This window comes from Sceloporus occidentalis, unplaced genomic scaffold (genome assembly GCF_023333645.1).
Source record: "Sceloporus occidentalis isolate IW3139 unplaced genomic scaffold, rSceOcc1.0.p SCAF_1, whole genome shotgun sequence".
In the NCBI taxonomy this organism is placed as follows: domain Eukaryota; kingdom Metazoa; phylum Chordata; class Lepidosauria; order Squamata; family Phrynosomatidae; genus Sceloporus; species Sceloporus occidentalis.
The window spans coordinates 161,549,859-161,570,384 of NW_028316981.1; the positions used below are offsets into that span (position 1 = coordinate 161,549,859).

The 20,526-nt window shown below is 40.8% G+C and overlaps 1 protein-coding gene across 3 annotated transcripts; it reads right to left on the minus strand.

Moving 5' to 3' along the window:
- Window positions 1-1,013: 1,013 nt before the first annotated feature.
- On the minus strand, window positions 1,014-15,621 carry DRC2 (dynein regulatory complex subunit 2). Of its 3 annotated transcripts, none has more exons than XM_089479738.1 (10): window positions 15,538-15,621; window positions 13,301-13,456; window positions 12,320-12,459; window positions 8,742-8,909; window positions 6,689-6,858; window positions 6,455-6,593; window positions 4,561-4,758; window positions 2,975-3,193; window positions 2,292-2,444; window positions 1,014-1,578 (listed from the first exon to the last, which is right to left on the minus strand). In XM_089479738.1, the coding sequence occupies exons 3-10, from the start codon at window positions 12,449-12,451 to the stop codon at window positions 1,264-1,266; spliced, it is 1,494 nt and encodes a 497-aa protein (XP_089335864.1). In that variant the 5' UTR covers window positions 12,452-12,459; window positions 13,301-13,456; window positions 15,538-15,621; the 3' UTR covers window positions 1,014-1,263. The 3 variants fall into 3 exon arrangements, with proteins under 3 accessions (XP_089335864.1, XP_089335874.1, XP_089335882.1); XM_089479748.1 differs by lacking the exon at window positions 15,538-15,621 and adding an exon at window positions 14,601-14,721; XM_089479756.1 differs by lacking the exons at window positions 13,301-13,456; window positions 15,538-15,621 and having other exon boundaries at window positions 12,258-12,320.
- Window positions 15,622-20,526: the final 4,905 nt, after the last annotated feature.

Sequence of the window (20,526 nt, forward strand, 5' to 3'; positions counted from 1 at the left end):
CTGCAGAAAACAAGTTTGCTCCATCCTCACTGGTCACTTCTCTCCAAGATGAAGAAGAGCCATTGCTGAGCACCCTTTAGGTTCTGCTGGTGAACCAATTTCAAATCCTCCCAACAGTTGCATTGTCTAGCCCAGATTTTACTAATCTGTTTGCAAGATGATCATGGGGGACTTAATCAAGATATACTATATCAAGATATGCTATATCTACAGCAGTAAGGATTAGTGTAAAAAGTTTGCATATGCCATTAATCATGTACATCTTAACATAGATTGAGGGTACATCTAAACTAGAAACAGTGCAGTTTTATTCCATTTAAAGTGCCATAGCTCTATCCTAAGGAATCCTGGGATTTGTAGTTTTAGGTTTGCATCCAAAGAGTGGCTGATAAAACTACAAATCCAGGGATTCTGTAGGATGGCAGTCAAACTGCATTATTTCTACAGCGTAAATGCACCCTGAGTTGAAATAAAGGACAGAGGTGCTTTTGTAATTCTTATAGCGCATCTACACTAAGAGCTTAAGCTCATTTTATAGCCACTGCATCTTGCTTGGAGGGTGCCCAGGGACTAACAGTGCCTCTTACAAAGAATTCTTAGCACCTGCACCAAGCTATAACTCCCAACATTTTAGGAGTGGATCAGTGAGGGAGAAGTACAGCATAAAGCAGACATAAATGTCTGTGGTACAGATACTGTACATCCTTGGAATAAAGATGCTTCCATTGGTATGCACAGCAACTGATACTACATACATCATCTTAGGAAGCTGTCAAGAGAGCTCTTTTGCAGCTCTCGTGTAGCTTTTGTCCTGGCGTTTGCTCTGCATCTGACCCCTATACATTTCTGCTATGAACTCTGAGGAAATAGTAAATAAAAATATAACAAGGTAGAACGATAAGGTGGCTGAGAAAAAAATCATGCACAAATGGATCCAAACCAATCCTCCCCTCTACTGCTCCCTTAGGATCACAGCATCCCACAGAACACTGTTTTAGAGTGTATGTGTTTTATTAAAAGTTGGCACACAGGAGTAGGAGTTACTGAATGTGTTCACACACCACATCTCTCTAGTTTTGCTTTCAGAGGGGAGAAAAGACTCTAAAACCAGATCAGTTTACTTCTTTAATGGCAGCTTGCTGTGGGAACAGCCTTCTGACAAAGAGGCCCTAGTATAGACCTCTAATTGGGAGGGCTTGGTCCTTTTTATGCCCTATGGTCTGTCTAAGGGGTAGAGAGAAACTTGAATCTCTATGTCCTGGCTCAAAGGATACGCTTGACTTCATGTGCTGCCTCTATAACATTATAGATAGGCTGCCTGACCTTCTCCTCTCCAACAAGTGCAGGCTGGTTTGGATATGGCATAATAGTTGGCTGGTTAACAATCATCAGTGGATTGATCTGGCTTAGAACTTCATCATTAACCGAGATGCCATCCAGGTACTGCTTGAGCAGCTGTCTCAGCTTGACGTTGTCCTGAAACAGTGCTTCTTTGGTTCGCTCTAGCGATAGCTGTTCCAACCTCACCTTGTTGTATCTTTGCCAGAAGCGCTCCAGCCCCACATAGTCCTGCATCATCTGTAAAAGAGAGAGGACACCCAGAAACCAGGCTTAATCGCCCTTCTGCTGTAGTTAATAGGTATGGTTTTGCCCAGGCAGGAATGCCTACTTGGGGCTGGTGGTGATGTTGTGTAAAGGACACTGCTCCTGGGGCAGTCTATAAATCAATAGATGCTTCTTCAGAGTATAACAACCTCTGAATTATTTACAAAGATGTCTTGTAACTGGATGGAAGCCAAATGTCACAAAGAAGAGCACCGGGTCTGGCAGATTTGGACAGAGTGAGTAAGGAGGTAAGAATGCCAGAAGAGATTCTGAGAAGGTATCACAGGATAAGATAAGGCAAACATCACAAGGCCATAATACACATAACATCAATCACTTCACTTGAAGTCCCAAACATTTTTTTCATGAACAGGAGATGCATGGGCAAGGTGGAGCATAATATGGAACAAGTGAAAATACGTTCTATCAATTGCTGCAAGTCTCAGGATAGTTTATATTGGCTTGGAATCAATGTAGTTTTGCACTCAAACCAAGATCTTGATGGGAATACCATCCTATCTGGGAGAGAACTAGCATTAAATGCAAATTTGACAAAGCCCTGGGGATATGGAATCATCCTAATGTTTCAAAAGAGATTAATCAATGAACCAACAGAACATTTCTTTTTGGTCAGTGAAGCAGACAGATGTGTGCACCCAGCCCATTTTCACATCCAGGTTCTTTACCTCAGCTAGTGGCTCAACAGGTTTCTCCATGGCAATTTTATCTGCAGCCCTCTGTTCATCCCAGCTAAGAGAGCTTGCATAAAAAGGCAGCACCTTCTCCTCCTCAGACTCCAACCTGCGGCACATTTCAGCCAGGCGCAGAATCAGCTCTGCCTGTAGAGACAGGAAGTAGTCACTGGGTATGATTTATTTTCCTCTAAGTCAGACACTTGGTTTCTTTTCGAAGGTGGAAGGTACTGTGTGAGGTCCTAAATTGGTAACTGTTGTTCTGTGAGGGCAAAGGTTAGGCACGTCTAATAAAATTTTCAATGCTTTCCAGAAACTATGTTTTCCAGGATTCTTTAGGCCCTTCTGCTTTTGAAAGGCCCTTCTCTACATAGTAAGGTGGAGGGGGACCACCCCCTCACCACCCAGGCAGGACAGGCTGAGGTGGAATCTGCAGGGCAATCAGCAGGTTGAAACTGCACCTAAAAGAATCTCCACTAAGACAAGCATGTCTGGACCCAATTGGCTACTATTTTTAGATACCAAAATTGTGTCAACACATTTCCAATCAGTCATTTTTATCATTTTGGTGATCCCTTCAGCTCCTAGATACTGCCAAAAACTAGATATAGGCTTCTTTCAAACATTTTTGTAGGCTCACTTACCTAAGTACCCAAAGTGTCCCCCAGACATTTTACCTTTTCTACCACGTGTTCTAGCATTTTGAGAGTCCTAAAGCTCTCCTGGGTCAGCTTTGCCAAGTTGCTGCGAGCTTTGGCTCTGGCCCGGTTCATCTGGCTCTTAAGCTTCTGTAGCTGTTTCAGCACCAACTCTTTCTCATCACGTACACGCCGATTTTGCTCCTCACTTTCCCGTGCGTGAAGGGCTATTTTGTTCTTCAGCGTGATGATGAGATCCTGGAAACAACAAACAATGCTAACTTAAAGGATATATTCAGATTACAAGCTGTTCTCTATAGTAGTTGTATAAACAGAAATCAGCACAAATTTGGGTGAAGAAGAAGGAGTGAGCCAAACAGATTGAAAAAGGGGAGAAGTATCCTCACCCATTTTTGTCACAGCTATGTCTACTTGGTCCAGCTGTACATAGCACTAGCTCCACACTGACATATTGTCCCCAACTCATTTTCCATTGAGGCTTTTTCCTTGAGGCTTTGTGGCCTATCTGGGATCTCCCTACTGTCCACACAGGGATACTAATACAGGGTTGGGTGAAGTATAACCCTGGGGCCACATGCAGGTGCCAATGCTATTATTGTGGCCTGAAGTCCCCTAGAATAGCTTTTTCTTAGTCAAAAAAAGTGAATTCCCTGTCCTGGGAATTCCTTTTAATACAGGGGCTCCTGACCTGGGATAACTGCACTCCTAGGGGGATGCAACATGGAATTTCAGGGGATGCGACAAAAAGTCACAAGTCATGAGTCAGCCAACTCCCAGTGTGCCTTGAGGAGTGATTGTAGGTGGTTGTGTTGCATAGATAGTGGTCTCATTGTTTATTTAATCAAAAGGGGAAAAATTTAAAATCTACATAATTTACAATTTTTTTTTGAAGTTCATTTTGTTCACCTGCAGTATTGTATGTGGTTCAATTTGTGGTTTAATAGTTAGAAATTAGACTTCATTTTCAAATGTGATATTATTTTGTAGGGGGTATGAACATTAACCAAACATTTCCAAGAGGTGCAGGGCATAGAAAAGCCTGGGAACTATCTGCCACTTATTTTGTCTTTGTTTCCCTATTTTCTCGCATTCTTTACAGTGCATAAGTTCCCTCCCCAGGGTTTCCAGTGAAAGAAAATTAGCCCCTGGACCCCCACAGTTGCCCACCCTTGCACCAGTTCATATAAGCACCTTCAGACAGAAAATTTATCTGCAGCCACACCAGTTCCTGTAATGGATAGCCATGGTAACATAGGTATTAAATGGATTTAATACTCAGGTTTGCAATAAACATATGTGAACTGAACTACGCTGTGAGTTAAACTGCAACCCCACATGCTCATGGGAGTCACTGCATATGAACTGAGTAAGATGTGAAACAGGCCACTGACTAGTTGAATTGTGGTGAGTGTGTGTAAGAGAGAGATGGCTCAGCTAGAGTCCTGAAGGAAACTATTAATACTAATGGAAGAACATGGTTGTGTTGCAGAGGCAGCCCAGCAGTGCTATGGACTGTAGGGAAAAAATGTGTCTGGAGTTTCAGCATCACCTTGGGCACAAATGCTATCCAAGGTGGATACATCTGTATCTTCTGTAGTACCCACCTGCATCTTCTGCAGTTTTTTCATCTGCATCTCAATCTCCTTGGTGCTCTTCTCATCCCTGAGTTTGAGGGCTTCAAAAGCAATCTTGCGGTCCTCTGTGGCCTCTGTGTAGTTACGCAAGGCCTGCTGGAAGCGTTTCCACAGCTCTTCCACTTTACCTTCTAACTGCATGCGTAGGTAATGCTTCTCCTCCAAGTTCTGGGGGAAAACAAAGGATCAGTCCTCCACCAATGCCCTTTTTGTCTGCTCTGCAATCATCTGGTTAAGCGGCTCCTTTTGGTCTGGCTAAGTCTGGCTTGGTACTCCTATCTTAAGCAAAGCTTTCTTGTAGACACACTATAAGATAGCAAAATTGACTGGCTTTTTAGTCTCCTTCTTTGATGATTTTTAAACAGAGGCTGGATAGCCATCTTTTGGGGGTGCTTTGACTGTGTGTTTCCGCATGACAGGGAGTTGGAATGGATGGCCCTTAGGATCTCTTCCAACACTGTGATTCTAAGGGCTCGTTCCCACTATGAAATAAAGTGAATTGTTGATCAGTTTAAATGACCATTGTTCCCATTTGAAACTGGTTCCTGTCGTACTTTGATCAATTTCTGTTGCGATAAAGCAAGGCAAATGCAAAAAACCCAATTTTTCCAGACACTAGTTTCCTAGCGGTTCTTTTGAAAAGAATCGATTCTGAAGTGTATTCAACAAGTGGAAACAACAGATCTGAATCGCATCATTCTGAAGGGGAGGGACTAATGGCAGAGGGGTGTTTACCATCACTCCTCAGTTTTTGGTAGATCCAGCATTTCACACACACCCCAGTGCTGCCTTTTTGCTTGTGGTGTGACCTATGGGTGCATGTTTTTTTTTCCAAATAATAACAAATAAAAATAAGATTCGATTCATTGATTTTTCAACTACTTGCAAAGGCAAGTACTTGTGAAACTAATTAATCGATTCTTTGATCAATTTATTTTTTTTAAAAAATCCCACTGAACATGCCATGCCTTGCCTTCCCCTTCTTTCTTTTCCTCCTCTTTGCGCTGTGCTGCTTGACATGCTCAGCCAGGCTGAGGACTTGGAGGCTGAGTAGGCTGAGTTAGAGTCCCAGTTTGAGGCTGAGCCTGAAGCTTAGCTGGGCCCTAGTTCTGCTCTGCCCGCTCCAGCAGAGTCTGGGCCGTGTCAGGAGGCTCAGCAGCAACATCATCTACTTGTAGAGCCACTGGTCTGCTTTGTGGGTACCTATAGGCGAATTCCCACTGCCCTTAAGCATCCCTTAAAAATAGGAACATCCAGAATGTGCTCAAGTGGTTCTCTGCAGCCTATTGGTGCCTGGATGGCTCATCCCCCAGTACTGTTGCACACTGAGGAAAGAAATGGGAAAGAGCTCCATCTGTTCCCTGGATGACCAGTGTAAGTGTATGGCTGAGAATTATGTCACTCTAGCCTGCTAACTGGATCATGGCCACAGGGTTACAATACATCTCACTAGTATCATGTATATCAAGTATGTAGAACAATTACTTTTCCTGAGAATATCTCAGTTTGACTGAGCCTCTGCTGAGTATCTCTATGTAGCTCCCACTTCCACTTTGTCTGGTTTTTTTAGTTTAAATAAATATAAATATACTGACATATTAACCTGTGTCATTCATTAATAGCTACTTGAAAAGGGCTGGAATTAAGTAAAAAGGAAGAGCAACAATAAAGAGTTAATTATGAAATAATGAGATCCATTTTACATATTACATAACCAACAGTCTGCTACAGTATGATTTATAGACTATACTATTTCTAAAACATACATACAAACACTTTGATGGAGATACTTTCTATTCCAAAATGTAATAATGTTCCCCTACTCATTAGCCACAATGTTTGCTTCCTGCATCTCAACTCACACCTTGTTCTTAACATCATCTCTTGTACTCTGGAAGTCTAGTCTGGCCTCATAGTCATTGTCAGCAAAGTTTTGTTCCATAGCCAACAGAACATCCTGAAGGTAGCGGGTCTCCTGCTCGTGATGTTCTATAATCATCTTCCTGGCAGAAAAGAGAACAGCCTCTTAATTTCCCACAGTCTAGTCCATTAGATTTTCACAGCAACTGAACTGTAATGCTTCCATTCTCTCTCTTACCTCTCTGTGTCAAACTCCTTCTGCATGGCTTGTAGCTCACTCTGGTAATCCTCCTCTAAGTAGCCCAGGCGGCAGCGCTGCAGCTGTAGTAGTTTATCAATGTTGTGCAGGTGGCTGCGTAGGGCATGTGCATATTGAGCTTCTGCTTCTGCAAGATCCTTAGCAAGGGACTGGAAGGACATAGATGGATCACTTGATCACACATAGAAAACCATCTATGTGCTAACTTATTAAATACCATAAATCCTCCAAATTCACCCATAAACATAAGTTCTGAGATTTGAAATAAATCATAGCTAGCAGGCAGGCAGGCAGGCTGGCAGACAGACACATAAGATTACTGAACTGCTCTTCTTTTGATTTTGCCCTGCTTCTCCATCACCACTCCAGTCCTTATGCTGTTCTAGTTCATATTTTGGCTCTCCCTATGGTGGTAACTGTTAAGACAGACACATAAGATTACTGAACTATTTATTGTACCAGAGATGCTGACTGGCTACCATTAAGGTCCAAAATATACTGCATAAATAATCCAGTTTGAGAACATTTTAATGACCCTGGCTCAATGCTAGGGAATTGTAGAAACCATAGTTTTGTGAGACATTTAGCCTCTGTCAGAGAGCTCTGGTGCCACAATAAATTACCACAATAAACTCAGGATTCCCTAGCACTGAGCCAGGGCAGTTAAACTGATCTCAAACTGAATTATTTCTGCAGTGTGTTTTGGACCAGTTTCTGGGCCCAATTCAACATGATGGAATTTTAAAACAGGGACAGTGAACTTGTAGTCCATGGGCTAAAACTGAACTTCAAAGCCTCTCATTACCAACCTCCAGATTCTCCCCAGTCCAACCTATTCTAGGTTATTGATATTATTTATTCTCCTATTCTGTCCTGCAGCTGTAAAGGTAATATAAGGAACTTTGAATAAGACAGGTAAAGAGAATGCCTGGATGGAAATGTATTCCCTGCAACTGCATACTGAAAAAAGTAAGTCACATCGATAAAACTGCCTCATACCTACTGCTGGAAGGCAGACCCTGAGAGGTTTCAATCAATGTAATGTGGAACCCAACAGGAAAGAAGTTTCCCATGCCTGACTTAAAGTCTCAACTAACTTAGAGGGGTCCTTCTCTGGTGAAGATCAGCTAGGTTTATGTGCGCAAGGGACCAGACCATCTTGGTGGTAGCTTCAAAACTGAGGAAACACCTTCCTAATGCCTTATTCCTTCAGTCCAGGCATTCAGGCATGCCATGAACACCTCCCTCTGTAGTTCATATAAAAAACAGGGTAGACATGCTGGCCATGAGAAAAATTCCAGCATCCAGATTGTTGCATTACTACTACTATAAAATTAATAAAATATTATCATAACAGAAAACTGGTTTAGTCATTAGGGAAACTATTTCCCCACTTCACGACATATTCTGCTGATTCCAAGAGTACCCATGTGTTTTTGTTACTTACCTATCTTAAAATGTTTGCTTTTGTATTGTTTATCTCTGATTCTATTCTGATTTTTTCTTGATCAGTATGTTAAAAAATTCAATAAAGATTGCTTTAAAAAGGTTTACTAAAAAGTACAAAAAATGATCATATGTGTATGCTTTTCTTGTTGACCTAATTATGGTAATACTGCAATATAGATTTTGGAATTCCTCTTCATTTCAACCTTTAACTGAGATTATACTTAGATAAGCTGTTTTAGAACAGCTTCTCCACATTTTATGTAAGTTCACTAAGCTAGCTATGGTATCCTTTTATTTTGCCTTTCCTCTTACCTCTTGATTATTTTGTGTGAGTGGCTAAAAATATTTTAAATATATAAGCATTGCACAAGCTTGTAACAAGTGGGGGACAAGTTATAATTGCAGAGGCACCATTTGTTATTTTCCCTTAATCTTTTGTTGTTGGTTTTTTTTTGGGGGGGGGGCGGGAGGCAGTTTTGAACACAATTTCACATGTCAACAGTGAGTCTCAGAGGCTCCATGGATCTCCTCTGACAGATCCATTGCTTCATACCACCTCCTTCCATGGGCCTTCAGAGCTTACCTTAATGACATTGTCTTTGCAATCCACCACACGTTCAAAGGTCTGGCTGAGAATTTCAATGTCTTTGCGCAGCTCCCTGGCCTTGATTTCGCGAAGCACTGTGCGCCACTGTAGGTTGATCTTGTGCATGTTCAGAGTGCTATTGTGCTCTTCCTTGGCCAGTTTGTCCTGTATGGAAGGCCACAACATTAAAATGAATATCCCAACACAGCCCAGATACAAGACAATGTCTAAGAAAAAGGGTATTGATGGAGCAATAAATATTGTACAACCATTTTATTCATACGCTATAAATTCAGGGAATTCCTGCCTCTGACTAGGGCAACCTTCCCCAGTCAGTGCCCTTCAGATGGGTTGAGATCTAAATTCCATCACCTAATCATTATAATCAGTGCTGTTTGGTGATGATGAGGATTATAGTCTAATATATCTGAAGGACTCTAGATTAGAAAAGACTGGACCAGGGTGAGGAAGTCTTCCCACATTACAGCTAATTTTACTTTAAATAATTTTGAGTTAACCAATTCCAGGTTCCTCCTCACTATTGCAGGTAATTCAAGGGACCAGATGGCAAAAATGTCTGGTTACTGTTGGAGTAATTGTGCCTTTAACAATAGACATATATTCCATAGGACAACCAAAGACTGCTGAGTCAGGAGCACATGGCATGAGGCAAAGTTACAGCAAGGCTGAATCATGCTAAATGGCACTGAATAAAGACTCAGAGCCAACCTCCTATATAAGTGGACCAAAAGACTGGTCACATGTGAGTTAGCTGGGTTAATTTGGAGAGTTGGAGTGTTGTTTGGAGCAGACACTGGAGTAGTTGGTTGGAAGTTTACAGAGAGGAGTGTGGACAGAGAGGAGTGTGTATATATATTGTATTATATTGTACACATTGAAACTGAAGATAAACCCTCCAAAACTTTGGATGAATCAACTACGTCTGTGAGTGTTTCTCTTGCATATTGAAAGTGGTCAGTGCATTGCCAATACTACTAGCTGGGTGTTTTTGTTTTTGAACTCTGCTACTATATTGTTTTGGCTGCATCTGGGTAGACCCATCTCCAGACTGTGCTGGTAGTTGGCTTTCCCCTTGCCAACAGTTAAAACATAAGAGATGGAATACAGAGTACATTGGCATACAGCCTCGGTTTTTGATGCTGGACTGAAAGTTGTCATTCATCACAGCAATCTATGGACACAGGGCATTGCTTTATCCCTGCCATCTCTGGGGTGGAAATTCTACCAGCCTAGTATTAGAAAGTAGAGTGGCAATCAGTTCAGTTCACTGTGTGTGCATGTGTCTTCAAGTCAACTGTTGACCTAGGAAGACCCCATGAACGTCATAGGGTTTTCTTAGGCAAGGAATACTCAGAGATGGCCTTGCCAATACTTTTCTCTGAAATATAGCCTCCAGCATCTGGTATGTTTGTTGGCAGTCTCCCACCAAAGTACTAACCAGGGCTGACCTTCAGGTTCCAAGATCAGACAAGATCTGGTGCCTTTAGATAAACCATCACTTAAATATGAACTGGAACTTCACCCTATGACAAGAATCTTCCCGAGTCAACAAGTCAGGTGATTACAGGACACATCCCCCTTCTCCTCAATATATAATGTAAAGCAGAAGTAGGAAAGTGTTCATCTCCAGATGGTTTGCCCACAATTATAATGACTCCCCTCAGCACAGCCAATAGTAAAGAACTGGAAGAACTATATTCCAGAACACCCAATGGGCACAGCAACTTTCTGCTCTACGGCTTATTGCCATGCTTCAGTTTGAGCAATTTGTTGCCACTGGCAGCCATTCAATTGTTTCACTGCCAGTCTATCTTCCTACTGTCTACCCATTTCTTTGCCTATCCTTTTAACTACTCATTAACCAACACAAGAAGACACTGGCAATAGATTCAGCACAACTGGAAAGCAGGCAGGCACAAACCACCAAACAATAAATAAACATTTTTTAAAAAATCAATTCTCACCAACAGACCGCATAAGAAACCCTCACTAGATCTACTTTATTAATGTGGAGCAGGATTATTGCCTGATTACATCAAAGGCTGAAATCACAGCATGTGAGTTAATTTTTTATTTTATTTATTTATTTATTTATTCTCTTAATCAGCACATCATTGACTGTACAATACAATATGCATTCAGTTAATTATACGGTATACATTCAATAAGCAGAATGAGGACATGAAACTTTGCATAATCAGTTCTGTTATTAAAAATATCTCTAATTTTTAAACCATCAATTTAACATTTGTCTTTATATTAAAGGAGGATAAAAACAAATAATTAAACCTGTATACAGTAAATCTTAAATAAAGTTTCCCCTGTTGACTATTCTATTCGTTTATTAAATTGAATGTCACTCCTGACCATTCTTTTTCCCATTTATCCATGTCCTTTTTGTTTAATATTGCTGTTAATCTGTCTAATTCCTTCATTTCAAATATTTTATTTTTCCATTCTTCTAAAGATGGTATATATGTGGATTTCCAGGTTTTTGCCACTAGCATTCTAGCTGCTGTTATTAAATATAGTCCTATTCTCCAGTGCTTTCTTTCTCCTTCTTCGCTTAATATTGAAGTTAAATTTAACAAATATAGTTCTGGGTTCGTATCAAACTCTGTATTTAACATTTTTTTTCATTTCTAAATGGATCATTGTCCAAAACTTCTCTGTAATTGGGCAATTCCACCACATATGGAAATATGATTCTTTTTCTTTTTGACATCTCCAGCAATTGTTATTATTTTGTTTATATATTCTGTTTATTTTAGAAGGAGTGATGTACCATCTATTTACCACTTTAAAATAGTTTTCTTTTAATATTTGGGCGACTGTAAATTTCCTTGTTTTAATTCTCGCTTTTTCCCATTTTTCTAAATCTATATTATGTCCCAATTCTTGCGCCCATTTTACCATACATTCTTTTATTTCTTCTTCTTCTAAATTTCTTTTCAGTAATAACAACATATGATTTTAAAATGTTGGCCCTTTATTTTCTATTCTGTTTTAATGGTGCATACAAGAAAAACATTCTAGCCAGAAAGGGATTTTAGCATCATTTTTCAAAAGCTAAGGCTGCTTCCAGACAAGGCTTTTATACAGCAATCACTTTGCCTCATTCACTGAATTTTAGTGTGGCAGAAGGGGTCCAGACAACTGCATCTTCCATTTGTAATCCACCTGTGTTTTCTCACTCTTTATTCTGTCTTTTATCTTGCAAGCAATTAAAAAAATATTAAGGAAAACTTGAAAGAATTGCACAATGCCTTTAGAATTGAAACACCTTAAGATTCTGTGATTCTTCTTGTTTGCTTACTTTTTCCAAACAATTTCCATAAAATGAGAAAAAGAAAAAAACTTCTAGCACATTAATTTTTAACTCTGTAAGCCTACATATTTAAGCATACACTTTTCCATTTTTAAAACTACCCCACACATCTCCTACAGTTCTGTGCTTATTGCTGACGCTCTTTTCCCCACAACACAACTCACTGATTTTATCTCCTGCTTCTGTGTTGCCTTGTGCTCCTTAAGTCCAGACAAACAAATGGTACCTTTAGGAACTGGGCCAGCATATCCTCTTTCTTCTTGGCCATTTCCTCCTCGGCCAGTTGCTTTTGTTGCATCATAAGCAACCGTTCTTCTTCACTTAGTGGCCCCCGTTTGCGTCCCTTCTTCTTCGGCATTGTTTCACCTAGGAAAGCAAAAGGGGCTATAATAAAGAGGAGGGACCCTTTAGACCAAATATACTAAAAAAAAATCCCTGTTTAATTTAAAGCAGACAAATGCATTCTAGAGCAGATCAAGTCAGAAATCTCCCTGGAAGCCAAGATGACAAAACGTAGGCTGTGGTATTTTGGACACATGAAATGGCTCTTTATGCTTTCATGTTCACTGTGGAGTTGTACTCTGCCAAATCTAGGGGCCACTAAGTTGGGGGAGCTGGTCTAAAATAATAGGGAGCATTTTTTATTTTTAAGCCACACTCTCACTACTACACATACACCAGCATGGCTAGACCAGAGACGAGGAGCTTGTCATCTTCAATGCTGTTGGACTATATCTCCTATGATCCCTCACCACTAACTAGGTTGTTGAGTAAGACTCGTGAGAGTTGCAATTCAAAGACGTCTGGAAACTACACCCTCCCCCGCCCCCATGTGTGTTTGTGTTCTCAAGTTGCCTGTCAACATACGGAGACTGCATGAATTTCAATAGGGTTTTCTTAGGCAAGGAGTACTCAGAGGTGGTTCTGCCAGTTCCTGCCTATGAAATGTAGCCCACAGCAGTTGACATTCATTGGCAGTCTCCCATCCAAGTACTAACCGGAACCTGTACCCACTCCTGTGTCACCCTACTCTTCCACCAAGAATCTCAAAATTGTGTCCATGTTTCCCCTACTTTTTATCCTCAGCATGATCCTATGAATAATGTTAGGCAAAAAATAGTGGTCAGCTCAACATCATCAGCCCAGAGCTGATCTGGGACTTGAACGTGAATTGAATAGCTTTCTCCTGCCCTTTCATCAATTGTACCTTTGACTGCAGTTCTTGTATCTTATTTCTCCTGGAAATGTCAAACCTGGATCAGGTGACACACTAGCCTTGATGGCTTTTCTACCACACCACCAGCAAAGCTCTAAAACCTTGCAAGGACACGTTTGATGAGACACAGACTGCCAGGAACATCAACTGGAAGAGAAGACAGAAATGGTCAGCACTGCAGCAACTGACAGACTTCATGGTGGCTTGGTTGGATAGATCTTTCCCTCTCCCCATAATAGGGTAGTCCCAAATCCTGTTTATGGAATAAGAGCCTATGGCCTTTTAAAGCAATGCTGATAGTAGAAACTAACGAGAGAGGATTTCCTTACACCTGTGTTTTCATACCAGGTACCTATTTTAATGCTGATTTTTACCTGGCATGCAGCTGCTCAAGGCACAGAGCCTCATTAACAAGATGGATGAAATATATTTTCCCTCCTTCTTGGCTTTCTAAAATGGTTTTCCTCCTTACTAAGAATTCTTCGTGGTACCTTTTCCTCCATCTAGAAATAAAGCAGTTTGACACCACTTTAATTGACATGACTCATTGCTATGGAATTCTGGGATTTTTAGTTTTGTGGGCTATATGGCCTTCTCCATCTGACAGCTCTGGTGCCTCAACAAACAACAAATCCCATAATTCCGTAGTATTTAACATGATAGTTAAAGTGGTATCAAAAATAGAGTGAGACAAACTGCTTTATTTTTGCAGTGCAGAAGCAGAAGCAGCCTCTGATTGCACCAATAAAAGTAAGCTGAGGACAAAGGGGGGAAGTGGGAGCAAAGAGAAACTGGGATATATAAGCAACTGATGCTTTATAAGCAACTGAAAAAGTGGGGAGAGCAGATTAACTGGGACAAGTGGAGAGTACGGAGACAGACACAAACACACAAATATTTCAGGTACACAGCCATGCTAGTACAGAATATCAGCATGCAAAGGGACTTTGTAGCATCTTTGAGAGTAACTGAGCATAAGACATTGGGCTAATCTGCACTGTAAAAATAATGCAGTTTAACACCACTTTAATTGCCATGGCTCAATGCTATGTGAATTCTGGGGTTTGGAATTTTGTGAGACACTTAATCCCTCTTTGTCAGAAGGTGCCATCACAAACTGCAAATCCCAGGATTCCACTGCATGGAGCCTTGGCCGTTAAAGCGGTGTCAAACTACATTAATTCTGCAGTGCAGATGCTCCCATACTAGCATTAGCTTTCCTAGGAAAGATTTAGCCTGAGGAAGTAGACCAAGGCTGCATTTGTGCTGCATAAATAATCCAGTTTGCCACCTGTTTAGCTGCCATGGTGCAACAGTTCGATTTCCATCTCAGCCGTGAAACAAGTCACATTCTCTCAGCCTCAGAGGAATCCTTAGGATGAATTCTTGTTGATCTTCCATGGTGATTATTTCTGCAGTAATTATATTATAGTATAGTATATATTAATGAGCCAGCATGGCATATGGTTTGAGCATTGGACTTGGGTTTGTGGTTTATTTTATTTATTTATTTATTTATTTTTATCCCACCTTTCTCCCAAAGTGGGACCCAACAAGGCGGCTAACAACATATATAAAACACATTAAAAATCATACAATTAAAACTGTACAATTAAAATAATAAAAATATAATATAAATATATAAATATAATATTAAAAATTACAATTATAAAATTTAAAACGTACAAAGTTAAAAATAATAATCTAAAAACAAACCCCCACCCCCCAATAAAAACCAAGAGTTTTATTTTACTTTATTGGTTTGAGTCCCAGAACTCCATAGCATTGGGCCATGGCAGCTGAACCGGTGTCAAACCGGATTATTTATGCAGTGCGGATGCAGCCCCAAGTCTAGGAAAACCGCAGTCTCAAAGGTGCAAGATCCCTTTTGCGTAGATCAGATACTTCTCAAAGCTGGAGCCAGGTTACCTTCTCAGCAAGAGAGAGAAGAGAGCAATCTGACCTATTTTCCCCATCTTTTCTCCCTTCTCTGGCCCTTTGCTGTCTGCCTTATTTTATTGAATGTTAACATGTACTAATATGTATTATATTTAATTATTTTTGTAGAAATGTATGCCATAGGCAGGTTTATTTTATCTGTTTTAATTGATTGTGTATGTACAACTCTGAGTAACTGTACAGAGCTATATAAATAAAGCTTAACAATCATCATCATGATCATCATCACCACCACCACCACCACCATCCCAGCAGGGCCCTATACCTACCTCTCTTTCCCCAGTCTTTGCTGCTCTAGGCCCAAGCATCCCAGTCTCCTAGCAACAGCCTCTTCCTGGGAAAGCGACGGCGAGAAGCCAGAGCGCCCCCTGGCTGCGCTCCTCGGTACAACAGCAGTGAGCTTCTTTTGAAGAATGGAGGTTGAGAGAGGAAAAGCAGGAATAGAATCAGAGCAGGCAGGAGTGAAGGTAGGAGGAAGCAACACTATCAACCTAAAATATGCAGACAACACCATAATATTAGCAGGAGACATTTAGGAATGGGAACAGTTAATAAGGAAGGTCAAAGAGGAAAGTGCAAAGGCAGGTCTGATGCTGAACATAAATAATTTTAAGACTGTATATTTCATGACATATTATTTGTATTAATTTACACTTTTATAGTACCGTTCTAACTTTGTTATAGCCATATTTTATTAATTTTATCATCTTGCTTGCAGTTTTAGGTTGTGCACCCTCGGCAGGCTTTGGTTTCTGTTTTAGATTGTTGGTTTTCTCTCCTAAGTAAAGCACTATGTAAAGCCTATGGTGCTGTACAAATAAACTTAATAATAATAATAATAATAATAACCACAGAAGAAATACACAAATTCAATCTAGACAACGAGGAAATTGAAATAAATAAATCCCATATCTAGGATCAAACATTGGCCAGAATGGAGACTGCAGTCAAGAAAGAAGAAGAAGACTAGGAATTGGAAGGGCAGCTGTGAAAGAACTGGAAAAGATCATAAAATGCAAAGATATACAACTGAGCACAAAAGTTAGAATCGTACAAACCACTGTATTCCCAGTTACCATGTATGGATGCGAGAGATGGACAGTGAAGGAAGCAGACAGAAAGAAAATCAACTCATTTGAAATGTGGTGCTGGAGAATAGTACTTAGGATACCATGGACAGCCAAGAAGACAAACAAATGGGCTCTTGAACAGATCAGACCAGGGCTCTCCTTGGAAGCAAAGATGATCAAGTTGAGACTACCGTACTTTGGCCACATAATAGCAATAGCAAGTACATTTCTATACTGCTTATTAGTTAAGCACTCCCCAAGAAGGCATGGATCACTAGAAAAAACAATAATGCTAGGAAAGGTAGAGGGTAAAAGAAAGAGAGGAAGATCACAAGCCAGATGCATGAACTCAATCAGGGGGGTTATGGGCAATGGCTTGCAAGATCTGGGCATGGCAGTGGAAGAAAGGGATTCTTGGAGATGTCTTATGCACAGGGCTGCCATGAGTTGGAACCTACTGACGGGAAGCTAAGAACAACAGGATCAGAACCTGGAGCAAGAGCTTGGAGATGGGGTAGTGAGAGCCTCACAACTGAGGTTATAACAAGTCTTCCCCCTCCTCTCTCTCCTTGCTGTGCATCAATTATTTCATTGTGATTTTAATACTTGGTAATGTTAACATAACTATATTTATATCTCTATCTATACACAGAGAGAGAGAGAGAGAGATCTAATTGTTGTTGTTGCGTGCCTTCAAGTCATTTTTGACATGTCAAGACCCTAAAGTGAACCTATCATGGGGTTTTCTTGCCATGTTTTTTCAGCGGGAGGTTGCCATTGCCATCCTCTGAGGCTGAGAGTGTGTGACTTGCCCAAAGTCTCATGGCTGAGATGGGACTCGAACCCTGATCCTGAGTCATAGTCCAACACTCAAACCACTATAACACACAACCTTATTATGTGCCTTCAAGTCTTTTCAAACTTATACAAACCCCAAGACAAACCTAACATAGGGTTTTCTTGAAAGGTTTCTTCAGAGGGATTTTGCCATGACCTTCCTCTGAGGCTGAGAGTGTGTGACTTGCCCAAAGTCACCCTGTGCGTTTCCATGGCCGAGCTGGGAATTGCACCTTGGTCTCCAGAGTCATAGTCCAAAACTCAAACCACCATGCCATGCTAGCTCCAATATAATAGAGTCTCGATTATCTGACATTCCGGATTATCCAACGTCGGATAGGTCAGCGGGCGTGGCTTGGAGCCCTTGCCACGCCCCCAGCCGGAAAGGGCTCCAAGCAAAAATTTTTTGCTATTTGTATTTTTATAATGATTGGAAGGATTTTCATAGTGATTGGAAGGCTTTTCATGGTGATTGCAAGGCTTTTCATAGCAATTCAAGGCTTTTCATAGTGATTGCTAGGCTTTTCCTATGACCCTCCGGATTATCCAACATTTTCGGCTATTCGACCTATGGGACCGCCCGTTTACGTCGGATAATCGAGACTCTACTGTAATATGATTAATATAAAAATAATGACAGTGGAAGAACTACAAGAATTCATCCTAGATAAAGAGAAAATTGAAATAGTCATAGACTCCCCTTGCCTTGGGTCAAACGTTAATCAGAATGGAGAGTGCAGTCAAGGAATTAGAAGACTTGATTTGGGAAGGGCAGCTACGAAGGAACTGGACAAAATCCTAAAGAGCAAGATATAACTCTGAACACTAAAGGAAGGATTGTCCAAGCTGTTGTATTCTCCATTCCCATGTATGGATGTGAGAGCTAGGCAGTGAGTAAAGCCAATAGAAAGAGAAAAAGCACACTTGGGATATAGTGCTGGAGAAGAATGCTGAGGACACTGTGGACAGCCAAAAAGACAAACAAGTGAGTCCTTGAGCAGATGAAGCCTGAACTTGAGGGGGCTGCAGGGAGTTTTGGTTGCATCGAGTGAACCCTAAGGGGGGTAACCTCGTGGCTCCCCTGCTTTTTGGCAGAAATGGGATGAGGCATTTGCCTGTGTTCCTTCAAAATGCTAAAGAGATTGTTTGACTGGGGTAAGGCTCAGTGAAAGGAGAGGCCCCAGGTTTTGTTTTTTTAATTTACAGTATTTATTTTAAAAGTTTTTAAAATTAAAACGTTATCATTTTAAAAATTTATTTAAAAACATCACATTTTACCAAATGTTCACTGTAACCACATGAAACTAAGAATGTGTAAAAACATTTAGGATGTGCACACGATATTGTAATTTAAAAGTATAATTTTAATTTTGCAAGCTGTTTATATCACAACTATTACCATTACTTTCAATGCTATATGGGAACTTATGAGTAACATTAGTAGAATAAACATAACTAAGGATTCTGTATGGGGTGGGGTGGGCAGACGTCAATGGAGGGGGTGATACCATAAGTTACTGCATTGGGTGATGCCAACCTGAGTGACGCCACTTCCAAAAACTAGTGCAAAGAGATGGATCTTGTTAGTTTATCTTAATTAGTTTCTCTGTCTGCTCCCTCATACAATCAGATAGAGAAAAGATATATCCAACTTCTTGACATACGGCGCATGCCACAACACCACCCCCATGGCATGCAGCATCACAGCCCTCCTCTGGCACTGCAGCCACACAATACAGCAGTAAAGAAGTGCCATAAAGCCGCAGTGTATCAATTACGGCACCTTGGAAAGGCCAGATCAGGGCCGTGACATGCGGTTACCGCAGCCTGTTCTGGCAAAGATGGAGGCGGCTGCAGGCCGCCCCTTCAGGGGCAGTCTGCACAGTCCCTAAATTTCTCAGAGGTGTATTTGCTATCCCATGTTGTGTTCCAAAAGCAGCCTTGCTTCTTGAGGCCATGAAACATTTTATCTGCCTTAACAAATCTAACAATTCCTTAGTATAAGAAAGCTTTTACATTATCATGGTCTAACTTCCTTTTGTCTGCTGTATTGGAGAGAAAATATAAGAAGATCCCATATTACAAGCTTATTTAGCCCTGTGCAGATGAGGTAGATGTAGTAGTCACCATCTCCTTCTACCCTGCTCTTTTTACCTTTACTTTTTAATTACACCTATTTTGAAGAATATTCCTGGCAGGCTGGAAGAATTCTATCTTTCTTTTCTGTTCACTGATCAAGACAGAAAGATTACAGATAACTGCTAGATTTTGTGTGACTGCTGTTGTGACTCATAGGCAAATGACAAATCATCACTAGGTAATGATAATAAAGAGCTGTACAGAAATATTCAGGTAGTTATATGAGATGTGTGTTCCTGGGGATTATGTACAAACCTTGGTCTTAGGTAGAATTCTCTGATTTGCTTTTTATCACTGTTATTATTAGGATGTGAATTTTACATGTTAATTGTATTTTGTGTCACTTTGTATTTTATCCTACTTCGTAAAATTGTACACCATGTGTTATTCATAGAATCATAGAATCGTAGAGTTGGAAGAGACCACTAGGGCCATCCAGTCCAACCCCCTGCCATGCAGGAAATCCAAATCAAAGCATCCCTGACAGATGGCCATCCAGCCTCTGTTTAAAGACCTCCAAGGAAGGAGACTCTATCACCCTCCGAGGGAGTGCATTCCACTGTCGAACAGCCCTTACTGTCAGGAAGTTCCTCCTAATGTTCAGGTGGAATCTCTTTTCCTGTAGCTTGCATCCATTGTTCCGGGTCCTGTTCTCTGGAGCAGCAGAAAACAAGCTTGCTCCCTCTTCAATATGACATCCTTTCAAATATTTAAACAGGGCTATCATATCACCTCTTAACCTTCTTTTCTCCAGGCTAAACATCCCCAGCTCCCTAAGTCGTTCCTCATAGGGCATGGTTTCCAGACCCTTCACCATTTTTGTCGCCCTCCTTTGGACACGCTCCAGTTTCTCAATGTCCTTTCTGAATTGTGGTGCCCAGAACTGGACACAATATTCTAGGTGGGGCCTGACCAGAGCAGAATACAGTGGCACTATTACTTCTCTTGATCTAGACACTATACTTCTATTGATGCAGCCTAAAATAGCATTGGCCTTTTTAGCTGCCGCATCACACTGTTCACTCATGTTCAACTTGTGATCTACTTGGACTCCTAGATCCCTTTCACACGTAGTTTCATTCAGCCAGGTGTCACCCATCCTATATCTGTGCATTTTATTTTTCCACCCTAAGTGCAATACCTTACATTTCTCTGTGTTGAATTTCATTTTGTTAGCTTTGGCCCAGCTTTCTAGTCTATTCAGGTCATTTT